Consider the following 26,832-nt stretch of genomic DNA (forward strand, 5'->3'; position numbering starts at 1 on the left):
TATTTGGGTAGAGTAGTACCCAACGTTCAACACTACCAAACCTTATTAGAACTATCAACCCATCGAGTAAAAAGGACCATTGATTCTTGGGAAAGAATGGTGTCCGTGATGTGGCCCGTCTATGGAGTCCATAGATCCATAGCAGAATTAAACCTCCTGTCATCACTCATGGAACAAGTGGCCAATGCCACCGCCGAGGCATTGGACAAAATAAACGCTGAAATGGTGGCCATACGTACGGTAGCCTTGCAAAACAGGATGGCATTAGATTACCTCTTAGCAGAGGAAGATGGGGCTTGCGCTATAATAGGACCAGATTGTTGCACTTATATTCCAGATAACTCGGAAAGAATAACCAACTTGGTGGATCATATCAAGAAAGAAGTAACCAAGTTCAAAGAAGCTACAAACCCAGGATGGGGAAATTGGGGATCTGGATGGTTGGGGTCGTTGGGAGATACCTTACTGCAAGGGTTACTTTGGACTGTTGTAATACTCGCTATCATTTATTGTGTTTTCTTATTGTTAAAATGTGTTTGTCAACGAATGGGCATGGTAAAGATAGGTGCCACATCCACTATATCAACTGGACTCCAGGAGGACCACGAGGAAGAAACATATTTTGTATAATGGAGTAGGAAGAATGGTCATAAATTATAACCTTGGAAACAAGGCAAGGGAAATTGGGAAGGACTGAATATGACAGTCAGATTGATGAATAACAGGCCAAAGGACTGGGGGCAGGTCATTACCGTACCTCCCAGTACCCAACAAAGGAAAGGAACAGAAACCGACAAGCTAGAGGGATAACGTGTCTCTCAGAACGGATCCCAGGATGAAACATGGATAAAAGGCCACAATAAAGTCAACCTCTAAATTTATCAGGATAAAAGGGATGACACACACACAGGATTAAGCTGCGCCTTTCTGGTAGCCGGGTGAGAGCCTCCGGTGGATGAAAGGGTAGCACCATCTTATGTGTTGACCTATGTGGGCCTTTGCCCAAAAGGTCAAAAGGGGGGATTGAAGTATGAAAATTGGAGAGAATATGACCCAGAGAAGCCTCCAGAATTATACAGATCTAGTTGGAACCAATTGAATGTCAGTTGACAACATGTACAGAACTAGCTAACCGCAATTTGCTTGTATTGCAGAAGCAGAATAGAATGTTCGGTAAAAGGGGAACTCGTGAGTCTGTGAAACCGCAGCAGCAACGGAACAAGAAAGCCTGTGCAGTAATGCACACTATAGGGCTATAAAGTTCTAACGCCAGCAACTCTTGATATATATATGTATGTGCTAATCAGAACCCAAGAGAAGGCGAGCTTGCATAATGAATATGAGTTAGTAATGTTGCTAATGTTAAAGGGAAAATATTGAGCAATGTAGAATTATAAGAGACGTCATTAGCCTACACTTCTGGATAAGGAAGAAATGTATTGTAATCTGATTGGATGAAATGTATTGTAATCTGATTGGATGAAATGTATTGTAATCTGATTGGATTCCTGGAGAGGGATGGTAGCCACGACTATGTACTAATATGTGTGTTTTATACTGCCTCGGCGGAGTCGGATTCAGACAGTGATCTGAAAGGTTCTCCCCAGGCCTGCGAGTAAAGACCGTTTTGAACCATAACTCCGAGTCTGTCATCTTTTCCTGGGATGGTGTGAGCGTCGACCTTGTATATCACTTGGTCCGCAAATCACTTACAACACCAGGGCTGGCAAGATCGCCCCCACAGTAATCATAGTATAATTAGGTTCAATACAAGAAAAGAAAAAGTATAAGGGATGGAACCAGAGCTGGTGGGCACCATGAATGGGTCTAATAGCCTGTTTCCATGCTGTAATGTTCCATGATAGTCCACAGCTTGACTAAAAAACATGCAAATGTATGTTGGCCTTCGTAGCGAGAGGATTCGAGTACAGGAACAAGGATGTCTTGCTACAGTTGTACAGGGCCTCGGTGAGACCACACCTTGAGTATTGTGTGCAGTTTTGGTCGCCTTATCTGAGGAAGGATCTTCTTGCCATGGAGGGAGTGCAGCGAAGATTCACCAGACTGATACCTGTGGTGGCAGGAATGACGTATGAGGAGAGATTGGGTCGATTGGGCTTATACTCGCTGGAGTATGAAAGAATGAGAGGGGATCTCATTGAAACTTATAAAATTCTAACAGGACTGGACAGACTAGATGCAGGAAATATGTTCCCAATGGCAGGGGAGACCAGAACCAGGGGTCACAGTCTAAAGATAAGGGGTAAGCCATTTAGAAACATAGAAACATAGAACATAGGAGCAGGAGTAGGCCATTCGGCCCCTCGAGCCTGCTCCGCCATTTAATGAGAGCATGGCTGATCATCCAAATTCAGTACCCTGTCCCTGCCTTCTCTCCATATCCCTTGATCCCTTTAGCCTTAAGAAATATATCTAACTCCTTCTTGAATATATTTAATGAATTGGCCTCGACTGCCTTCTGTGGTAGAGAATTCCACAGGTTCACCACTCTCTGGGTGAAGAAATTCCTCCTCATCTCTGTCCTAAAAGTTTCAATGAGATCCCCTCTCATTCTTCTCAAGATGTGGTCTCACCAAGGCCCTGTACAACTGCAGCAAGACATCCTTGTTCCTGTATTCGAACCCTCTCACTACGAAGGCCATCATACCATTTGCCTTCTTAACCGCCTGCTGCACCTGCATGCTTACCTTCAGCAACTGGTGCACAGGGACACCCAGGTCTCGTTGCACTTCCCCTTCTCCCAATCTATTGCCATTCAGATAATAATCTGCCTTCCTGTTTTTGGCACCAAAGTGGATAACCTCACATTTATCCACGTTATATTGCATCTGCCATGCTTCTGCCCAATCACCTAACCTGTCCAAATCATACTGGAGTTTCTCGGCATCCTCCTCACAGCACACATGCCCACCCAGCTTTGTGTCGTCTGCAAACTTGGAGATATTACATCTAGTTCCCCCGTCTAGATCATTACTATATATTGTGATAGCTGGGGTCCTAGGACCAATCCCTGCGATACCCCACTAGTCACTGCCTGCCACTCGGAAAAAGACCCGTTTATTCCAACTCTTTGCTTTCTGTCTGCCAACCAGTTCTCTATCCAAGTCAATACCTTGCCCCCAATCCCATGTGCCTTAACGTTACACACTAATCTCTTATGCAGGACCTTATCGAAAGCCTTCTGAAAGTCCAAATACACCACATCCACTGGTTCTCCCTTATCTATTTTAGGACAGAGATGAGGAGGAATTTCTTCACCCAGAGAGTGGTGAACCTGTGGAATTCTCTACCACAGAAGGCAGTTGAGGCCAATTCATTAAATATATTCAAGAAGGAGTTAGATATATTTCTTAAGGCTAAAGGGATCAAGGGATATGGGGAGAAGGCAGGGACAGGGTACTGAGTTTGGATGATCAGCCATGATCTCATTGAATGGCGGAGCAGGCTCGAGGGGCTGAATGGCCTACTCCTGCTCCTATCTTCTATGTTTCTATGTATTGCCTATGTCAAACTACAGATATATTAAACATACAGGAAACTTTGGTTTATCCGGAGGTTAACTGTCCGGAATGCTTGATCCACCGGCAAAAATCAGGAGCCGTTTTGTTAGGTTTTTTTTCTTTTTGTTGCTTTTTTTTCACCAGTCAGGCTCTGCAAGGTCTAGCTGAAGCTGTTGCTAAGCTACAGAGACGCTTGCAAGGTACGGCCGACTGTTTAGAAGCTGTTGCAACAGGGTTTGTTGCCAGATACGGAGCTCAAAAGCTCCGTATGTTTCAACATTAGCGCTGGTTTGTCCGGCAGTTTTGATGGGACGGCAACAGCTCGGTCCCGTCGGTGCCGGATATCACAAAGTTTCCTGTATTAAAAAAATTACAGCTGTGGAAGTGTCCTGACCTCAATTATCTATGACAGAGCCTCCCCAAAAGGACAGAGACCAATCGTGAGCAATCAGCACTTCTCTCCCCACCCCTGAAAAACATATACACATATTCTGTGCAGTCTCAGGAACATTGGAATAGGTATTCCTCTACTCATAGCCATTGTGCAGAAAATCCACTTGTTTTTTTAAAATTTTATCTAAAACATTTGACTAGTCCCTGCTCTGATGTTTAATAAACTCAAACCACCATAGTGGTTTCATCAATTGCACAGACAATACAATCGAGATTGAAAACTTTTAGAATTTGATTGCTAAATATTATCTTAGATCAGTCCTATTACCTTAATTCTCTCTAAAATTAATTGTTGGACACAGGAAGCCAAATGAAATAAGGGAGAGATCGAGCCTTTTTTAATTAATGCAATGTTGATGTTCCTGATTGCTCAAGAATACAAAAATGCAAAGTGCCTTTCTGTCAGTATCTGGATTATATCAGAACTATTCTTAAAAAAAACCCGGAAACTTGCAATTATTTTTGTTTTCATTTTATCTCTCCCTTGTCAGAATTTCAACACAAATGAGACCTGATGAAAGTCTTTATCTGCAGTGCATGTGGTGCGGATCCACACATCCCAGAGAGGTCCCAGTTGCAATCTCTGATCTGTGCTGAGTTGCCTGATCTCAGCAGTAATAGATTGCAATTGGCCTTAGTTTGGCATGAGTCAGCACTTTCAAGGGAGACAGAGAAAAAATTAGAGGTAAAATCATTTTCTTCGGCCAAATGAACTGCGTGATCATCTACTGCAATTACTCCTATGGAGCTGAGCCCTACAGACCAGAGGGGCACCAGGGCATCTTTGGACTGTGCTCAAACTTAAACAAACGGAAGCATCCTTAAGTTTTTTGCATGCGATCAATCAAAATGGTAAGTAATTATGTCATTTGATCTGTAGGACTGCAACGCACGTATGCTACTATATTGAATGACACATTTAAAAATTAGCCTCAGAAAATGAATAGGGCGACATCGTCTTTCAAAAGCCTCTCGCAAGATTGAAAACTCCAACAGGCCAGATGGGGCGTATCCAATTTGAAAGCTGCGTGGGACTCTGCCATTGTTTTCAGCAGGATATTTTTTTATATATTTAAAAGGAATCATTTCAAGGACATGATCAGGATTGCACCTTTGATGTAGTTCAGCAGAATGGCTATTATGATCATTCAACAGACTCTGGTCAGGATTTTCCACTTCTGTGCTCGCCAACCTGAATTTTCCTACCTATTGAAAGCAACATCGCGAGTGCAGAAGTCGAAAAAAAAAACCCTGGCCTACGACCCTATCCACTTGGCCGTGCTGAATTTAATGTTTGCAAACGTTTTTTGAAATGCAAGTAAATGACTCACTCGGACAGGAACTGAATGCCATCTAGTATCTTCCATACACAGCAGTGGCAACACATCAGATCGGTTTCCTTATCATTATTTTTGACTGCCCACAAAGCTCCAGGATTTCAACCTTAACCTTTTGCCCCCTTATGAAGCACATCGCTCACCAAATTGTATTGGAATATAGTGGCAATTTCAGGTGGTGACAGTCAAAAATGTTGTTTCCAGCTCTTTGGAGGAACAGGGGTAGAAAGAACATTTTAAAAAGGAACTGAAATAAAAACAGAAATTGTTTGAATGCAGTACATGAGGGAGAAAGGATATGCAGATAGGGTTAGATGAAGAGGGGTGGGAGGAGGCTCGTGTGGAGCATAAACACCAGCGCGGACCTATTGAGCCAAATGGCCTGTTTCTGTGCTGTTAAAAAAATGACTTTGTCAGCACCTGTAAAGAGAAAAGAGGGTTAATGTTTTGGGTAGTGACCCTATCACAGATAAAGAGGCTGTTGTGTATGTAATATGTGTGCTACTTTGAACCTATGGACAGGACTGCACTACTTGTTGGGCGTAGTGATACGCAGTACCACTCCTGGCCATAGGGGTAAAAATAGTACTGTGGGTACTGATCTCCCCTCAGTTCCCGCCTGTGGGCATGAAGTAAAGACCTACGTATAGTCCCTACCTCCAACCAGTAAAGACCTGTTTTATTGTTACTGATTAAGTCTGAGTATTAATTACTTGAACAACTCACAGATTTAACACTGGCGACGAGTCTGATTCGGACCCTGCGGCAGTCACTCCACGGCAGCTTCGTCCACAGCCAGGACGTTGCAGAGAGGTTTCCACTCTCTCCACTCCACTGGAAGACATCCTGACCTCGGAGCCTCCATCGGCGACCGTCAGCTTCTTCTCCAGCTTGGTGGTGGGTAAGCCGTTGTCTGAGCCGGGCAGCGACGCGACAGGCAGTCGACCGCGTTGGCTGCACGAACGGGGCTGGGGGAGCTGGAGGAATAGGGCGCGAGAGCCGCTTCGAGCGGGAGGCGTTTCAACAGAGCGATCGCATCTCCTGATAAGAGCCGAGAGCCGCTTCGCGATCCAGCGATCGCATCCGCTGATAAGGGCCGCACTCGGGCGATCGCGGCGAAGATAAGGGCCGCACTCGGGGGCTGAAGGGAGACGGCGTTGGGGGACGGGTGAAGACCGCCAAGCGCGGGAAAACCGCCATTTTGTGGGCGGAGGACGACGGCAAGAGCGGGAAGCCGCCATCTTGGATAGCAGTAAAAAAAAATTAAAAAAATCTGAGAAATTGCAAATCTACAATGCCTAAACACGGGAATATTAGCACCTTTGATAGTGACCTCGAAGATTGGGCCATATATGTTGAAAGAGTAAAAAATTATTGTAAGGCCAATAAAATTCGTGACCAAGATAAAGCTCTAACATTATTAAATTTAATGGGTGCGAAGACATACGGGCAATTGAAACACCTGTTATCACCAGATGAACCGGCGGATAAGACGTTCGATGAGATTGTTACTGTCCTGAAAGATCATCTAAACCCCACGCCGCTGATGCTAGCGGAACGATTTAAATTTTACGACAGAAGGCAGCTACAGCATGAAAGCAATGCTGATTATTTGCTGGAATTGCGTAAATTAGCGAAATATTGCCAGTTTGGAACGGGACTGACAGAGGCACTTCGAGACAAATTTGTGTGTGGTTTATTTAAACAGGATACACAAAAGCGACTGCTCGAGGAGAATGAGCTGACGCTTGAGAAGGCGGTCACTATGGCAGCAGCACACGAAGCCGCAGCGAGAGGCACGGCAGTAATGCAGCTACGGTCACCGGAGCTCAGTGCACACAAATTGGGTGAGTGTTCTGGCAAATGTTATCGTTGTGGAAAGACAACGCATGATCAGAACCAGTGTTGGTTTAAAAACCAAGAATGTAGAACTTGTGGTAGGCTTGGACATATAGCTAGAGTATGCAGGTCAGCGAAGAAGACCAGCAACAAGAAGTCACCGCAAGGAAAATACGCAAAGGTACACAAGGTGACCAAACAGGAGTCCGATTCAGACGCTAGCAGTAATGAACTGGCTAGCTTAAGAGTACTCAACGCTGGTAAGGGTGCAGACCTCCAGACAATTTGGGTCACTTTTCAGATAGAAGGAGTCCAAGTAAAACTGGAATTGGACACTGGATCGGCATTGACGGTCATAAATAAGAAAGATTACGGAAAGTTATTCCAACATATTCCCCTACAGGATACGGGGATTATATTGGAAACATACACGGGGCAAAGAGTGTACCCCATCGGGAAAATAGAGGTTGCAGTGGTCCACAAGGGCGAAGACAGTCAAATAATGGACTTATATGTGATATCTGAAGGAGGTCCTCCACTACTAGGACGGGAGTGGATTAGGAAAATGAATATGGACTGGCATTTCCTACAAACAATAACGAGTGAGAACTCGGTGAAGATAGTCGGCCCAGACTCTGGAACGGATGATGGTAAGCCCAACTCAGGTGCAAAAGACAAAGTTTCAGCACAGAATTCCACTGAGCAACAACAACATAGTTTAACTGTGGATTCTGAGTCTGGCAAGTCTACTGATGTGCCCATTTCTGAGGGACACCGGGCTCGAACTCAACTCCATTTCAAACTACAACAGCAATTAGAACAAATGCTTCGCCGTTGTGAGCAAGAGTTGAATGCAACGAAAGAGTTCTTTGATATAGAGTTGGAGAATCTGGAAAGACAACAGAAGCAGCTGATGGAGAAAATGGAACAGGAGCACACAAAACGTCTGATGTCAGAGGAGTTAACGGTCAGCCAACTCCTGCATATGCTGAAGGACAGGACTCTGAAATGGGAAAAACTTGAACACGAACTTCAATATTCAAACGAAAGGGGTTCGGAGCTCTCAAAGGTTATTGGAAGAGCTGAGGTGGCAACACAGACTGAGATGACTGCAACAGAGCAGCCCTTGGATGCCAAAAGTACGCTGACTCACGTCAACGTAGAACAACAGACCGCTGAAACAGCTGCTCCGGTAGATGGATTGCATAGTCCGATCAATCAATCTCCAAAGGAAGTTGAAGTATTAAAATCACAAATGAGGTCACTAGTAAACGACTTGCTGAAAGCCCAGAAAAAGCTGGATGCAGAGGTACACATGAAGAAGTCTCTTCAGGAAAGATGTCTGGATTTGGAACAAGAGCTGGCTAACGTCCAGCTGGGTATGGAGGAAATAGACGACCCTCTCACTGGTCTAGCTCAGGACGACACCGAATATTACTATGACCTGGTGGACGACACCGAATATTACGATGTTCTGTCCTGCCCAGCTTGTAACTTCGACTCCCAAAGTGCAGAAATCATGGAGGAGCACCAAAAGTCTACGGAACATCGGGAGAAGCTGGCTCTACGACGGAAACAGGAGGAAGAGAAGGAGGAACTGCGCATGCAGCTGGCAGCTGTGGCAGCTGACAATGGAGCCCAGAGAGTCTCCAAGAAGCAGAAAAGGAAAAGTAAAAACAGAAGATGACCCATCTGAACCATTATCACCTCTACCAGATCACACACGTGGTCCCTCCGAACGGAGCCAATTCAGTTCGGAAGTTCAAACTGTTAAATCCATGGAAGGACTATTGAATGAGTCACTCCAGCAACGTGAACTGACTCCACCACAGAGATTGAATCTGTGAACTGTTTTCCGCAGAGACTGAATCTGTGATCTGTTTTGACATGAAGTTATCTATGTATCTATGTTATTCTGTTATGTAAACCTGAAGTTATATATGTATATATGTTATTACGTTATGTTAAATGGGGAGATGACTGTAAAGCTAGGAAGGGAGGAATGTTGTGTATGTAATATGTGTGCTACTTTGAACCTATGGACAGGACTGCACTACTTGTTGGGCGTAGTGATACGCAGTACCACTCCTGGCCATAGGGGTAAAAATAGTACTGTGGGTACTGATCTCCCCTCAGTTCCCGCCTGTGGGCATGAAGTAAAGACCTACGTATAGTCCCTACCTCCAACCAGTAAAGACCTGTTTTATTGTTACTGATTAAGTCTGAGTATTAATTACTTGAACAACTCACAGATTTAACAGAGGCTACACCAGAAACATTAGCCTGTCTTTTCTCTACAGATGACAATGAAAACCAACTGTTCCTATAATTGGTGGTCATTCTGCAATGGCAGTTTTACACCCGTGCGGAAAGCTGAAAATCTGCCCCATGTTAAATACCAGCATGGTCCACTGAATAGAAGAGTGACAGTATCCCAGTCAAACACACAGTAGCAACAAAAGGGCACAACCTTAAAATTAGATCAAGGCCATTAAGAGGTGATGTCAGGAAGCACTTCTTCACACAAAGGGTAGTAGAAGTCTGGAACTCTCTCCCCCAAAAAGCTGTTGAGGCTGGGGGGTCAATTGAAAATTTCAAAACTGAGATTGATAGATTTTTGTTAGGCAAGGATATTATGGGTTATGGAACCAAGGTGGGTAGATGGAGTTAAGATACAGATCAACCATGACCTAATTGAACAGTGGAACAGGCTTGAGGGGCTGAATGGCCGACTCCTGTTCCTGTGTTCCTAACAGAAAATGGCCTTTCTAATGGTGGGATATTTAGGCCATGGGGTGCAGCTTGGCATAGAGTGAACAACTGGTAGTTTGGTAAGTGTGGGAATGAGGCATAGTGGTTAGCACTGTTGTCTCACAGCGCCAGGGACCCGGGTTCGAATCCGGCCTCGGGCGACTGTCTGTGTGGAGTTTGCACATTCTCCCCGTGTTTGCGTGGGTTTTCTCCGGGTGCTCCGGTTTCCTCCCACAGTCCAAAGATGTGCAGGTTGGGTTGATTGGCTATGATAAATTGACCCTTAGTGTTAGGGGGATTAAATACGTGGGGTTGCGGGGATGGGGTGGGATATGTGATATGTGTTGGTGTATGGGTTACGGGGATCGGGTGGGATATGTGTCGGTGCAGGCTCGATGGGCCGAGATGGCCTCTATCTGCACTGTGGGGTTTCTGTGAGTTCTGTGTGAGAATCTTAAGGGTAATCTCTTTTTGATAAAATCTAGTCTTGTGTGCTTGCAATTAGCATTTAACTTACATTTACTGTTTTAAGTTTCTTCCATGCTTGGGCAGGGCTAAGCAAGCTCTGCACTGGAGAGTGGGTGGGGCTAGTTAGTTAATTAACTGGTCTAATCTGGTTCTGCAACTGCCAGAGAGCTGAACTAAACTAATTAAATAAATAAATAAAATAATGGGAGGACAGGAGATGTGTTGCTGTTGCAATATGTGGGACTTTGTGGACATTTTTGTCCAGGGTGACTACATCTGCGGTAAGTGTCTGTGGCTCGAGGAACTTCAGCTCCAAGTTGAGGAGCTGGAGTCCGAGCTGCAGACACTGCGAGGCACCAGGGAGGGAGAAAGTTACTTTTTTACCTTTTGCTCCAGGAGGCAGCCACACCCCTTAGATTATATACTTTAGAATTGACACATAGTCAGGGACTGGAGGGTGTGACTGCGAGTGAGGCAGGGATCCAGGAGGTAGTGTTGCAGGAGCCTCAGTCCCTGCATTTGTCCAATAGATTTGAGGTTCTTGCAACCCTTGTGGACAAGTGCGGGGACTGCGGGGAGGACGCGCAAACTGACCACGGCACCGTGGTACAGGAAGCCGTTCAAGTGGGGGGAGTAAAAAGGAAGGTGGTTGTAGTAGGCGACTGTATAGTTAGGGGGACAGACACTGTTCTCTGTGGCCAGGAACGTGAGTCCCGAAGGCTATGTTGCCTACCCGGTGCCAGGGTAAAAGACATCTCCTCCGGGCTGGAGAAGAACTTGGAGTGGGAAGGGGAGGATCCAGTTGTCATGGTCCATGTAGGTACCAACGACATAGGTAGGACAAAGAAGAAGTTCTGCTGAGAGAGTTTGAGCAGCTAGGGACTAAATTATAAAGCAGAACCACAAATGTCATAATCTCTGGATTATTACCGGTGCCATGAGCAAATTGTGATAGGGTCAACAGGATCAGGGAGATGAATGCGTGGCTCAAAGATTGGTGTGGGAGAAGTGGGTTTTGATTCGTGGGGCATTGACACCAGTACTGGGGAAAGAGAGAGCTGTTACATTGGGACGGACTACACCTGAACCATACTGGGACCAGAGTTCTAGCAAATCAAATAACTAGATAGGGCTTTAAAATAAATAAGGCGGGGGGGGGGGGGGGGTGGAGGGTCCTGGTGGAGAGAAATCTAGAATGCTAAAGAGAAAAGACAAGGAAGCAGTGCAGGAAAGTGGTTGGGGTAAGGATAACCAGATTGTGTCAGGAAGGGACGTAGCGTACAAACAAAGGAGTGCACTAACAAATAGGGTCCGGGTAAGAAAAAATGGTAATAAGACAAATAGGGCCATAGTACAAACAAATGTTAAGATGTTTAAAAATGTTAAAAAGACAAATCTAAAGGCACTGTATCTGAATGCATGAAGCATTCTTAATAAGGTAGACGAATTAACAGCGCAAATAGATTAAAAAGTATATGATATAATTGCGATTATGGAGACATGGCTGCAGGGTGACCAAGGCTGGGAGCTGAATATCCAAGGATATTTGATATTTAGGAAGGACAGGCGAAAAGCAAAAAGAGCAATAGTGAGAAAGGATATTGGCTCAGAAAATCAAGAGGTAGAATCAGTCTGGGTGGAGCTAAGAAGCACCAAGGGGCAGAAAACATTGGTGGGAGTTGTCCATAGGCCTCCAAACAGTAGTGGTAATGTAGGGAATGGCTTCAAACAGGAAATTAGAGATGCATGTAACAAGGGTACTACAGTAATCGTGGGTGACTTTAATCTGCATATAGACTGGCCAAACCAAATTAGCAATAATACTGTGGAGGATGAATTCCTGGAGTGTGTACGAGATGGTTTTTTAGACCAGTACATTGAGGAGCCAACTAGGGAACAGGCTATCCTAGATTGGGTATTGTGCAAAGAGAAGAGGTTAATTAATAATCTTGTTGTGCGGGGTCCTTTAGGGAAGAGTGACCATAACATGATAGAATTCTTCATTAAGATGCAAAGTGAAGAAGTCCAATCTGAAACTAAGGTCCGAAATCTAAACAAAGGAAACTATGAAGGTATGAGGAGTGAGTTGGCTATGATAGATTGGGGAGCTTCATTAAAAGGCATGATGGTGGATAGGCAATGGCTAACATTTAAGGAACGAATGCATGAATTGCAACAGTTATACATTCCTTTCTGGTGCAAAAACACAAAAGGAAAAGCAGTCCAACCATGGCTAACAAAAGAAATTAATGATAGTATTAGATCCAAAGAGGAGTCATATAAAGTTGTCAGAAAAAGTAGCAAGCCTGAGGATTGGGAGCAGTTTAGAGTTCAGCAAAAAGGACCAAGAGATTGATTAAGAGGGGAAAAATAGAGTATGAGAATAAACTTGCAAGGAACATAAAAGCAGATTGTAAAAGCTTCTACAAGTATGTAAAAAGAAAATGATTAGTGAAGACAAATGTAGGTCCCTTACAGTCAGAAATGGGAGAATTTATAATGGGGAACAAGGAAATGGCAGAGAAATTAAACAAATACTTTGGTTCTGTCTTCACGGAAGAGGACACAAATAACTTCCCAGAAATGCTAGGGAACCAAGGGTCTAGTGAGAAGGAGGAATTAAAGGAAATTAGTATTAGTAAAAAAAGAGTGCTGGAGAAATTAATGGGACTGAAAGCCAATAAATTCCCAGGGCCTGATAATCTGCATCCCAGAGTACTAAAATAGGTTGCCACAGAAATAGTGGATGCATTGGTTGTCATCTTCTAAAATTCTATCGATTATGGAACAGTTCCTGCAGATTGGAGGGTGGCAAATGTAACCCCACTATTTAAAAAAGGAGGGAGAGAGAAAACAGGGAACTACAGACCAGGTAGCCTAACATCAGTAGTAGGGAAAACGCTAGAGTCTATTATAAAGGATGTGATAATAGGACACTTAGAAAATATCAACGGGATTAGACAAAGCCAACATAGATTTATGAAAGGGAAATCGTGTTTGACAAACCTACTGGAGTTTTTTGAGGATGTAACTGGTAGAATAGATAAGGGAGAACCAGTGGATGTGGTGTATTTGGATTTTCAGAACGTCTTTGATAAAGTCCCATATAAGAGGTTAGTGTGCAAAATTAAAGCACATGGGATTGAGGGTAATATACTGGCATGGATTGAAAATTGGTTAACAGACAGGAAACCGAGAGTAGGAATAAATGGGTCTTTTTCAGGGTGGCAGGCGGTGGATTAGTGGGGTACCGCAGGGATCAGTGCTTGGGCCCCAGCTATTCACAATATATATCAATGATTTGGATGAGGGAACCAAATGTAATATTTCCAAGTTTGCTGATGACACGAAACTAGGTGGGATTGTGAGTTGTGAGGAGGATGCAAAGAGGCTTCAAGGCGATTTAGACAAGCTGAGTGATGGGCAAATACATGGCAGATGCAGTATAACGTGGATAAATGTGAAGTTATCCATTTCGGTAGGAAAAACAGAAAGGCAGAGTATTATTTAAATGGTGATTGGGAAATGTTGATGTACAAAGGGACCTGGATGTCCTTGTACACCAGTCACTGAAAGCAAACATGCAGGTGCAGCAAGCAGTTAGGAAGGCAAATGGTATGTTGGCCTTCATTGCAAGAAGATTTGAGTACAGGAGCAAGGATGTCTTACTACAGTTATACAGGGCCTTGGTGAGACCACAGTTAGAGTACTGTGTGCAGTTCTGGTCTTCTTACCTAAGAAAGGATATACTTGCCATAGAGGGAGTGCAGTGAAGGTTCACCAGACTGATTCCTGGGATGGCAAGACTGTCATATGAGGAGAGATTGGGTCGACTAGGCCTGTATTCACTAGAGTTTAGAAGAATGAGAGGGGATCTCGTGGAAACGTATAAAATTCTGACAGGGCTAGACAGACTGGATGTAGGGAGGATGTTTCCCCTGGCTGGGGGGTCTAGAACGAGGGTTCACAATCTCATGTTACGGTTAAGGACTGAGATGAGGAGAAATTTCTTCACTCAGAGGGTGGGGAACCTGTGGAATTCTCTACCACAGACAGCTGAATATATTTAAGAAGAAGATAGATAGATTTCTAGACACAAAAGGCATCAAGGGGTATGGGGAGAGAGCGAGAATATGGTATTGAGATAGAGGATCAGCCATGATCATATTGAATGGTGGAGCAGGCTCGAAGGGCCGAATGGTATACTCCTGCTCCTATTTTTCTATGTTTACAGTGAGGCATCTTACATTTAAAGTTGCAACAATGCTGGAATCCTTACATAAATAGATCTCTACTTCTGAAAATGTTATTTGGCAATGATTATTATAAAATCCAGGAAGGGATAGTAAGTTGAGGATAGCATTTGCACAAGAATCCCTTTGAATGTCAGCGTGATTAATGCAACGATTTCTTGTATTGTTCCAATTATGCTAATCTTGTTTAAAACAACAAATGACTCATTAATATGACAGCTCGCTGCAGCTTTGTAAACAAACTGGGTAATTTGATTTTGGTATTCTTTTAAATATATTTCATATTTAACTGATACAAACCCCTCTTTGATTCCCCGACGCACTGGTGGGAAGTGATCAAGGCGAACATCAAGAGGTTTTTCATCCTCAAAGGTGTTCAGAAGGTAAGAGAGAGAGAGAGACAGAGAGAGGGAAATGTCCCAACTCCAGAAAAGCATGCAGAATCTGCTCCCGCTGCAGTTGATGGGGGTCGATGTCAGGGAGGAACTCCAAGAGGTGACGAGCCAGCAAGCCTCGCTCTTCGGCTCAGATTCCTCCAAGATCATCTCCCGGTCCATTATGTCCATTATGTTTAATCCAATATTTAACAGAGTTGGATTTTTATTTTTTGGCCAGTGACAGAAGCTGTATATAATTTCTGGTTGCAAATCTACTCCCCTTTATTGAAATTTCACTGCATGGTCTGACCACCAACCAACCTTCCTCCACAAGAAGAAACAAAGTGCATTAGACTCTGGGGCCTAGAAATTCAGTTGGGCGCGCCAGCTGTTAGCGCCTTAGGAGGAGTAGATCTCGAGCGCTAGGCGCTTAGCGCCCGGGCGCAGCGCGATCTGCGCCTCGCCCCAACTTCAGTACACATTTAGCACCGGCGCAAAGTCTTAGCGAGCGCCCTGCTGCGCGCGCAGATCATGACATCATTTCGTCGTGCAACGCCCTTTGTGCGCCCCGAACCGGAACTTCACTCGCGCCGGCCCATTGTGCGCCGGGCGGCCCTAACGACTGTGAAGTGGAACGGTACACAGCCGATGCGGGCCGCGGGGAGCGCAAATTAAAGGGCCCTCCTGTACTAGAAATGGTACGGCTGGCTGGCTGGCTGGGAGGAGGAGGAGGAGGAGGAGGACTGGTGTGCCGGGAACACATAACAAACTGATGGAGAGAAACCCTCCCCAAAACCACAAATACACCAGTGTCAGCCTTTTAAAAAAACAAATCCACCCTCCCCCTTTAAGAGCTCACCGGAGCCAGAGTGTCTGCCGTCAATCAGCAGCTCGCCGCACCTGCCCTGCGCCCAACTTCCGCTTTAGCGCCCCGGCCCGCCGGCTTAGCACCTAAAGAGAGGCGTGCAGCGCCAGTTTTAGCGCTCGAGCAAACTCTTAGGGCGAAGCTAATGAATATCGGAGAAGTGGCCTCGATTTGGCGGCGGGCGCAAACTTTAGCGGCCGCCCGACTTTACCACCCCAAAAGTGGCTACAATGAATTTCTAGGCCTGGTTATTTTCCTTACAGGTCTTGGGCCTGACGTGCATTGCAAAATAAGAGGATTGAAATTAAAACTAGTGCACTGGACTTGGACGAATAAATTTAGCAATGGACCAGTAAAAGGTTGAGTCGGACTTACTCAGTGAACCATCCTGACAGATGCAACATTTCATTGGAGCATACAATAAGTTACTTCTGTTGACATTTTTTTTTTAAACAAAGTTTCCAGGACAAACATCTACTTGCAAAGAGCTTGCAGGAAGTCACTGTGCCAATTTGGGGAATGCTGATGGGCATTTAGGGGGAGAAATTCAGTATCTCCCCATTTGGGGCGCAATTATCGGCCGGGCGCAAAGATTAGTGCCTGGCGCTAATTATCGCCTCCAACTGCAAACTTGGCTTTTATCGCCCCTGGAGGTGATTGGAGCGCTAAATCAAGCGCTTCACACCTCTCTTAAGGCGATAACGCCGAGGAGCGAGGCACTAACTCAGAGCGCTGGCGAAGCTCATGTGATGTCAGTCAGCAACGGAACACAGACATACTGGCGCCGGCCAGTTCTTAAAGGGGAGGGTCGATCTTGCTCTCCATCCACATCCTGCTCATTGCAGCCTTGAATCTCGACCTGGAGAGACCTGTACTTCAATTCTGCTGGAAAGAACAATGGAGAGACCCAGGGAAAGAGCTCAGAGTGCTCTGCCCACAGTCTCTTCTAAATCAATACAAGGAAGGGCAAATCAAAATGAACCTGCAAAGCGCTGCTCAGTACCCAAAACTCCTTCACACAGCGTTGAATCTCTCCGGAAGTCTCTCTCCCTCTCTGAACGCGTGGTACAAAAATGTCAACAAAAAAGGCAGGAAGCGGTCGCCTTTAAATAGCGCTCCCCCAGTCCCTTCCTGACTGCAGAACGCTCCCCTCAACCTGTTGTTGCTAGCGGCAGGCGGTAAGGCAGGGGGCGCCACTCAATATCCGGTCCGGGGCGCTACCGGGGCATTGCACACTCGACTGACGTCACGACTTGCCGGCGGTAGTGTTTTGCGCCGCCGCAAAATATAGAAACATAGAAGATAGGAGCAGGAGTAGGCCATTCGGCCCCTCAAGCCTGCTCCGCCATTCAATGAGATCATGGCTGATCATCCAAACTCAGTACCCAGTCCCTGTCTTCTCCCCCTATCTCTTGATCCCTTTAGCCTTAAGAAATATATCTAACTCCTTCTTGAATATATTTAATGAATTGGCCTCAACTGCCTTCTGTGGTAGAGAATTCCACAGGTTCACCACGCTCTGGATGAAGAAATTCCTCCTCATCTCTGTCCTAAATGGCTTACCCCTTATCCTTAGACTGTGACCCCTGGTTCTGGACTCCCCCGCCATCGGGAACATCCTTCCTGCATCTAGTCTGTCTAGTCCTGTTAGAATTGTATAAGTTTCAATGAGATCCCCTCTCATTCTTCTAAACTCCAACGAGTATAAGCCCAATTGACCCAATCTCTCCTCATACGTCATTCCTGCCATCCCAGGTATCAGTCTGGTGAATCTTCGCGTCACTCCCTCCATGGCAAGAACATCCTTCCTCAGATAAGGCGAACAAAACTGCACACAATACTCAAGATGTGGTCTCACCAAGGCCCTGTACAGCTGCAGCAAGACATCCTTGTTCCTATACTCAAACCCTCTCGCTACGAAGGCCAACATACCATTTGCCTTCTTAACCGCCTGCTGCACCAGCATGCTTAACTTCAGCGACTGGTGCACAAGGACACCCAGGTCTCATTGCACTTCCCCTTCTCTCAATCTATTGCCGTTCAGATAATAATCTGCCTTCCTGTTTTTGCCACCAAAGTGGATAACCTCGCATTTATCCACATTATACTGCATCTGCCATGCATCTGCCCAATCACCCAACCTGTCCAAATCATACTGGAGTTTCTCAGCATCCTCCTCACAGCACACATGCCCACCCAGCTTTGTGTCATCTGCAAACTTGGAGATATTACATCTAGTTCCCTCGTCCAGATCATTGATATATATTGCGAATAGCTGGGGTCCTAGGACCGATCCCTGCGGTACCCCACTAGTCACTGCCTGCCACTCGGAAAAAGATCTGTTTATTCCAACTCTTTGCTTCCTGTCTGCCAACCAGTTCTCTATCCAAGTCAGTACCGTGCCCCCAATCCCATGTGCCTTAACTTTACATGCTAATCTCTTATGCGGGACCTTATCAAAAGCCTTCTGAAAGTCCAAATACACCACATCCACTGGTTCTCCCTTATCTATTCTACCAGTTACATCCTCAAAAAATTCCAGTAGATTAGTCAAGCACGATTTACCTTTTGTAAATCCATGTTGACTTTGTCCGATCCTGTCACTGTTTTCCAAGTGCTCTGCTATTACATCTTTTATAATGGACTCTAGCATTTTCCCCACTACCGATGTCAGGCTATAATTCCCCGTTTTCTCTCTACCACCTTTTTTGAATTGTGGGTAACATTAGCTACCCTCCAATCCATGGGTACTGTTCCAGAATCTATAGAATTTTGGAAGATGACCAGCAATGCATCTACTATTTCTAGGGCCACTTCCTTAAGTATCCTAGGATGTAGATTATCAGGCCCTGGGGAATTATCGGCCTTCAATCCCCTCAATTTCCCTAACACCATTTCTCTACAAATACTGATTTCATTCAGTTCCTCCCTCTCATTAGACCCTATGTTCCCCGACATCTCTGGGAGGTTATTTGTGTCCTCCTTTGTGAAATGTCTGGTTAATTTCGTGCGCGGCGCAAACATCGCCGCGCACGGGCGCTAGTTGCTTTGTGCCCCATTAGCGCCCTCTTAAGGTGCTAACGGGAGGCGCAAACCAACTGAATTGTTCCCCCTTAGTCTTTTCAGTGAGCAGCCTTGCTGTCCAGTGGTCCTTAACCTGAGAGTTCAAGTCCTGCTGTGCATTTACAAGTAACAAATGCACTTGTATGAGCAACCTTCATCTCTTATTTTAAGGAGGGAATGAACCCACTTAAAGTAACAGGCTAACAGCTTTGTTAGAAAAGAAGGCAAATGTATTTCAAACAAATGCGTTAACACATTCATTGCTAGCAATGCACAACAGTAACACCACATTGCATTTTATAAAGCGCCTTTCATGTAATAAAAACGCCCACGGCACTTCACAGGAGCGTTATCAGACAAAATATGACAGAGCCATGTGAAGAGATATTAGGACAGGTGTCCAAAAGCTTGGTCAAAGGGTAGGTTTTAAGCAACGACTTAAGGAAGGAAAGGGAGGCGGTGAGGTTTAGGCAGGGAATTCCAGAGCTGAGGGCCCAGGCAACTGAAGGCACGGCCACCAGTGGTGGAGCGATGAAAATCGGGGATGCGCAAGAGGCCAGAATTGGAGGAATGCAGAGATCTCGAAGGGTTGTAGGGCTGGAAGAGGTTACAGAGATAGGAAGGGGTGAGGCCATGGAGGGATTTGAACTCAAGGATGAGGACTTTAAAATCAAGGTGTTGATGGACCGGGGGGGCCAATGTAGCTCAGCAAGCACAGGGGTGATTTTAACACATTGGTGGTAGTCCCTTAGATATGGCTACCCATCAGCTTCTTTAAGTAAAGCATCCTTGTCTACAGGTGAATCTCATTGTAACCAGAACTCATACACCCTGCCATTACAGACAACTTTTCTTCCCTATTTGTGACCGACATGAGTCCCTTTGTGATCTGCAGGGCAGCTCAAACGTGAATAGCTCGCGAACCATTGAGAAGTGCTACTTTGGCAGTTCTCACAAGATTGTCACAATGAACGTAAGACCAGATTCGAAGAGTCATGCTCTAGACTCTGAGATGATGCATGTTCCCACATGTCCAGCATATGTCCTGCAACACCCCAGAACCTGCATCTTTCTTCCCTGAGAGTGAAGAACCTAAACATTTAAATTCAGTGCTTGCTCAGCCAAAGCAAATCACATTTTGTCAGAAATGCTTTGTGCAGATACTTAAACATTTAGCAAAACCGACAGATGGTGAGATTGAGGTTAAACATTAAATTCTGCTCCACAGTTACACTGCTTGAAAGAGATATATGCTCAAAAAACAAAGTGAAGTTGTGTGTGCGTGAATAAAACAATCCAAGCTAAAAGAATTTTAATTACCATTCCAAACAATAACGACAGTGTTTTGTAGTCAATCCACTCCACAACTGTGACCATGCTTGGCCTCTGCAATCAAAAGGATAAAATTAACGGTTAATCCCATGGATCTATTTAGCAATTTTTCCACTGTAGTATGAGATCCACTTTATTCTGCTTTCACATTCTTCTCAGATGAAAGTCAACTTTTAGATTTTCCATTACAAAGGCACAAAAACAAAACTTTAATTTACTAAGAATAATTCATGTGCGTCAAATAAATTATTCATGGTATGTTACTTAATGACTGTGTTAGTATTAAAAAGTGAAATGATGGGAGTTTTTGACAGAAATCCTAGAAACATAGGACCAGCAGTAGACCATTGAGCCTGTTCCGCCATTCAATGAGATCATGGCTGATCTGCAACCTAACTCCTTCACTACTCCCATCGTGTCAATCCCAGATAAGGCCATCTCTGACCACTTCCTCGTATCACTCTCCACCCACATCCCCCTTCTCGACACCTGCCACCCACCCCCCCCCCCCCCCAACCTACTTCCTTCTGCGTCCGCCCCCGGAAAAAATGTCTCTCTCAACTCTCTTACAACTACACTTATGAAATCCCAACTGTCCAGCCTTTGGCCTTCCATTCATCAGGATATTTCTGCAGCTACCGATCTGCTCAACCACACCCTCACTACCACCTTTGATGCCCTAGTCCCTTTTAAAACAATTACTCTCTCTCACCCTGGCCGTTCTCCCTGGTACGGCCCTCATCTTCGCTCCCTTAAGTCCAAGGGACACAGACTTGAACGGATATGGCGGACAACTGGTTTAGCCATTCACCGCCAGATCTGGCTGGATCATATAAAGCATTATCGGGCCCTGCTCTCGTCTGCCAAAACTGCTCACTATTCCAGAATCATTCTGGAATGCATAGATAAACCCCGGCTCCTATTCTCTACTGCTCACAGTCTTCTTAAACCCCTCTCCCCTGTCTCCTCCACCCAAACCTCCGACAACAAGTGTGAGGAGCTCATGGACTTCTTTGTCTCTAAGATTGAGACCATTCGTTCAGCTGCCTCTGCCACTTCTCTTCCTTCCTCTAACCCACCAGACCAAACTTCCTCTAAGGATCCCCCCCGCCCTAACCCTGAACTTGTATCTTTCTCCAGTTTCTCTCCGATCTCCCCTCATGACCTCTCCGCATTCATCTTGTCCATGAGGCCCACTTCCTGCTCCCTCGACCCTATTCCCACCAAACTGCTGACCACCCAACTTCCTTTTCTGGCTCCCATGTTAGCTGACATTGTTAACGGTTCTCTCGCCTCAGGTACTGTCCCCCTCTCCCTCAAATCTGCCTTCATCACCCCTCTCCTCAAAAACCAACCCTTGACCCCTCCATCCTTGCAAACTACTGTCCCATCTCCAACCTCCTTTTCCTCTCAAGTCCTTGAACGTGTTGTCGCCTCCCAAATCCATGCCCATCTTTCCCGCAACTCCATATTTAAATCCCTCCAATCAGGTTTCCGTCCTTGTCACAATACCGAAACGGCTCTCATCAAAGTCACAAATGACATCCTTTGTGACTGTGACAAAGGTAAACTATCCCTCCTCATCCTTCTTGACATGTCTGCAGCCTTTGACACAGTTGACCACTCCATCCTCCTCCAACGCCTCTCCACCGTCATCCAGCTGGACAATCTGCCCTAATTTCTATCTTATAACGCTCCTGTGAAGTACCTTGGACCGTTTTACTACATTAAAGGCGCTATATAAATACAAGTTGTTGTTGTAGTTTTATGCTGTCACTTACGGTTTCAGTCATCCATGGCTGTTTTTTTTGGGCAAGTAGAACTCTTGCCCCTCGGGGGTATAAACTGATTCTGTATCACATTAAATTCTTTTTTGAACACCTCCCACTGATCTTCTGTCGTTTTACCCATTGACAGATTTGCCCAGTTTACTGTGGACAGTCTCTGTCTCATCCCGTTGAAGTCGGCCTTACCCAAATCTAGAACTTTAGTAGCTGTTTCGCGTTTCTCCCTTTCAAACGCTACGTTGAACTCGATCATGTTATGATCGCGATTGGATAAATGTTACGCACAGTTAGGCTGTTAACTAAATCTGGCTCATTACTTACTAAATCTAATATGGCGTGCCCCCTTGTTGCCTCTAGGACATATTGTTGTAGAAAACTATCCCGCACGCACTCAAGAAATTTACTACCTTTCTGACAGGTGCTAGTCTGCTTATCCCAATCTATATGAAAGTTAAAATCCCCCAGTAAAACCATATAGGCAAAGTTTAAGATTGAGTTTTCACCTTCTATCTTAATGACTCACAGAATCATAGAATGATACAGCACAGAAGGAGGCCATTCAGCCCATCGTGCCTCTTTGGTAGAGCTATCCAGTTAATCCCGCTCCCCTGCTATTTCCTCATAGCCCTGTAATTTTTTTCCCTTCAAATATTTATCCAATTCCCTTTTGAAAGTTACTACTGAATCTGCTTCCACCACTCAGGCAGTGCATTCCAGATCACAACAACTCGCTGTGTAAAAAAACTGTTTCCTCATGTCGCCTCTGACTCTTTTGCCAATCACCTTAAATCTGTGTCCTCTGGTTACCGACCCGTCTGCAACTGGACACATTTTCTCCTTATTTATTCTATCAAAACCATTTGTGATTTTGAACACCTCTATCAAATCTCCTCTTAATGTTCTCTGCTACAAGCAGAACAACTCCAGCTTCCCCAGTCTCTCCACATAACTGAAGACCCTCGTCCCATTCTAGTAAACCTCCTCTGCACCCCCTCTAAGGCCTTCCTAAAGTGTGGTTGTCCAGAATTGAACACCATACTCCAGCTGAGGCCTAACCAGTGAGATCAAGGGCATTGTCACCTAGCTAGTCTTCCTACACACTTAATGTGCTTCTGAACCTGGGCAAGAAAGGATATATAAAGCCAAGTGCATTCCTATAGATTAGCTCATCCTCATCAAATACTTTGAGCAGCATGGGTTTTTGAATTTACAGACTCCAGGGGAAAAAACAGGTTTTCCCTTCAGCCTGCTGAACATAGCAGCTAAAATAAACTTTCTTTGAGCTGATAGACTCAGGTCGTCAGCCTCTGCTTCTCTCTCCACGGATGTTGTTGTTGATGTGGGTATCACTAGCATGGCCAGCATTTATTGCCCATGTGTACCAAAATATATGTCGTTCCAAGACTTAAATCCAATTTCTTCAAAAATCCAATGCAAATGTCTTTGGTATAGTTAATACGCCCAAATCCTCTTTTTCTGGATCAAACGTATTGAGCGAACTGTTCTTTAACCTGTACACAGCTATGCAAGAAGCTGCTCGAGAGATTAGCATGCAAAGGCATTACAGCATTTCAAAAATTAGTAATTGCACTGCGACTAATGTTTACAAGTACCATCCACTTCAGCCCTGAAATTGCCCTGTGGGATACTATCGTTGTTTTACTCATTGTTAATCCATATGCTTTAAATGGGATAACAAATCCATTAAAATAGTGGAGGGGAATATTAGATATTACCATCGCTGAATACCCCACCATCAACATCCTGGGGGTCACCATTGACCAGAAGCTTAACTGGACCAGCCACATAAATACTGTGGCAACAAGAGCAGGTCAGAGGCTAGGTATTCTGCGGCGAGTGTCTCACCTCCTGACTCCCCAAAGCCTTTCCACCATCTACAAGGCACAAGTAAGGAGTGTGATGGAATACTCTCCACTTGCCTGGATGAGTGCAGCTCCAACAACACTCAAGAAGCTCGACACCATCCAGGAAAAAGCAGCCCGCTTGTTTGGCACCCCATCCACCGCCTTAAACATTCACTACCCCACCACCGGTGTACTGTGGCTGCAGCATGTACCATCTACAAGATGCACTGCAGCAACTCGCTAAGGCTTCTTTGGCAGCACCTCCCAAACCCACGACCTCTTCCCCCTAGAAGGACAAGGGCAGCGGGCACATGGGAACACCACCCCCTCCAAGTCACACATCATCCTGACTTAGAAGTATATCGCCGATCCTTCATCGTCGCTGGGTCAAAATCCTGGAACTCTCTCCCTAACAGCACTGTGGGAGTACTTTCACCAGACAGACTGCAGCGATTCAAGAAGGCGGCTCACCACCACCTTCTCGAGGGCAATGAGGGATGGGCAATAAATGCTGGCCTTGCCAGCGATGCCCACATCCCATAAACGAATTTTTAAAAAATGAACGTGTTAGTATTTGCCCACTATTAACCTACAGCATAATTTCAGGACCTTCGTCAATTGTATCTTTACTTTCCTGACAGATCTTTGGAACGATTCAACATAAAAGCTGGTGAAATGTATTGGGGAGGAGAATGACACTTACATCACCAATCATAGCGAGGGCAGCTAAAGCTGCCAGGGATCCCAACATGGCTGCCAAAGATCGATGAACAATCTGAAATCACAGCACACAAAAACATAAATGCATCATTATTTGATCAAGTGCAACAACCAGCAACTTACAATTCCATCGAGCTCCTCAATTAAGGGTGGAAGGAAAGAAAGAAAGACTTGCATTTATATAGCGCCTTTCACGACCACCGGATGTCCCAAAGTGCTTTACAGCCAAAGAAGTACTTTTGAAGTGTAGTCACTGTTGTAACGCAGCAGGCAATTTGCGCACAGCAAGCTCCCGCAAACAGCAATGTGATATTGGCCAGATAGTTTGTTTTAGTGGTGTGAGTTGAGGGATAAACATTGGCCAGGACACTGGAGATAACTCCTCCTCTCTTCTTCGAAACAGTGTTGTGGGATCTTTTATGTCCACCTGAGAGAGCAGACGGGGCCTCGTTTTAACGTCTCATCCGAAAGACGGCACCTCCAACAGTGCAGCACGCCCTCAGAATGTTACTCAAGTCCCTGGAGTGGGACAGGGTTAGCTTAAACAAGCGAAGTGAATAAATTAAGCAAGAATTCATGAATGGGAGCCTTGAGCAGCACTGCCCATTCACGATGTCAGTGGAGGTGATATTCACGTCATACTCTGCACGCAACACAAAATTTGGGTAATTTTGACTTTGGCAGATAATGAATCGGCCACCTGTTGTACACCTCTCCTTATTTATTTTACATTGACTTCAATGGAAATGAAAATCAGGAGAGATTAAAGTGGGCTACCGACTCGCTAGCACCCATTTTACACTATCACCTAAAGTCAAAATGACCCCCAATGTCTCATTGCTGGATGCCTCTAACCAGCGTTCAAGCAACATAGAACAGAACAACAAAAACAACAACTTGTATTTATATAGCACCTTTAACATAGTAACGCGTCCCAAGGTGCTTCACGGGAGTGTTATAAAACAACATTTTACACTGAGTCTCATAAGGAGATTATTAGGGCAGATGACCAACAGCTTGGTCAAAGAGGTAGGTTTTAAGGAGCACCTTAAAGGAGGAGAGAGAGGTAGAGAGGCGGAGAGGTTTAGGGAGGGAATTCCAGAGCTTAGGGCCTCGGCTGCTGAAGGCCAAAATTAGAGGACAACAAGATGTGACTGAGAACCATACATATACTTCCCTGTGTGGTATATAAGAGCAGAGGGCAATTCAGGACTATATGCTTATAAATCGGGAAATTTTCACGGCAGCACAATTTTGCATTAGTTCCATATTTAAACTTTTCCACAATTTTCCACAAGCAACTCTCCGCAAAATGAATTGTGCTGGCAGCCTTAGGGTGGGCGAAATATGCTTTGCACTAATATTTTCTGATTTACAGTAGTTTCTCTTTAACTCAAAAGATCATCTTTTGCAAAGGTATTGATGGACTATTAAACAATTTCGAGGGTTTAGCTCCTTTGCATTCATAACCTAATCCTTATTCTGCCCTGCCACTTAAATCGTATTTTTGTTTCCCCTCGCAGTTCTGATGCAGGATCCAGACTGAAACAATAACCCAGCTTTCTCTTTCTATCTGACCTGCGGTGCCCTTCCAGCATTCGTGGGTGCTTTTTTTTCCTCTCCTTCTCATTTTGATTGAATGTTACTTGGTGTCAGCGTCGTGAGTGAGACGGCCCTGGAATTAATTGTTACTGGATGGACATTCCTCCCTGGCACTAGCTCAAGACTGTTCAAATTGAGAGTTTAAATAGTTAAAAGGGAACATTTAAATGGAAAAGCAGGCAGCAGCAACATTTCCTGAATGGCTTATTATCTCTGTTTTTATCAGTATTGGCGCAGATATCAAAACATCAGCGCCAATACCAGGGGAAATAGTGCATCAATAAAAGAAAGACTTGCATTTATATAGCACCTTTCATGAGCACCAGACATCCCAAAGCGCTTTACAGTTAGTGAAATACTTTTTGAAGTGTAGTCGCTGTTGAAATGTAGGAAATGCGGCAGCCAATTTGCGCACAGCAAGCTCCCCCAAACAACAATGTGCTAATGACCAGATCATCTGTTTTTTCAGTGATGTTGATTGAGGGATAAATATTGGCCAGGGCACCAGGGATAACTCCCCTGCTCTTCTTCGAAAACGCGCCATACAATCTTTTACGTCCACCTGAGAGAGCAGACGGGGCCTCGGTTTAACGTCTCAC

General features: G+C 45.0%; 1 protein-coding gene across 1 annotated transcript in view; it reads right to left on the minus strand.

Moving 5' to 3' along the window:
* oca2 (oculocutaneous albinism II) overlaps window positions 1-26,832 on the minus strand; it is a 707,523-nt gene that overhangs the window by 463,305 nt on the left and 217,386 nt on the right. Inside the window, exons 9-10 of the mRNA XM_085999552.1 lie at window positions 24,615-24,686; window positions 20,248-20,313 (exon numbers count right to left, since the gene is read on the minus strand). Coding sequence (XP_085855678.1) covers window positions 20,248-20,313; window positions 24,615-24,686 — 138 coding nt within the window. The remainder of the gene's footprint in view (window positions 1-20,247; window positions 20,314-24,614; window positions 24,687-26,832) is intronic.

Source organism: Somniosus microcephalus, chromosome 10, assembly GCF_052327205.1.
Source record: "Somniosus microcephalus isolate GS21.2 chromosome 10, FLI_Smic_1.0, whole genome shotgun sequence".
NCBI lineage: Eukaryota > Metazoa > Chordata > Chondrichthyes > Squaliformes > Somniosidae > Somniosus > Somniosus microcephalus.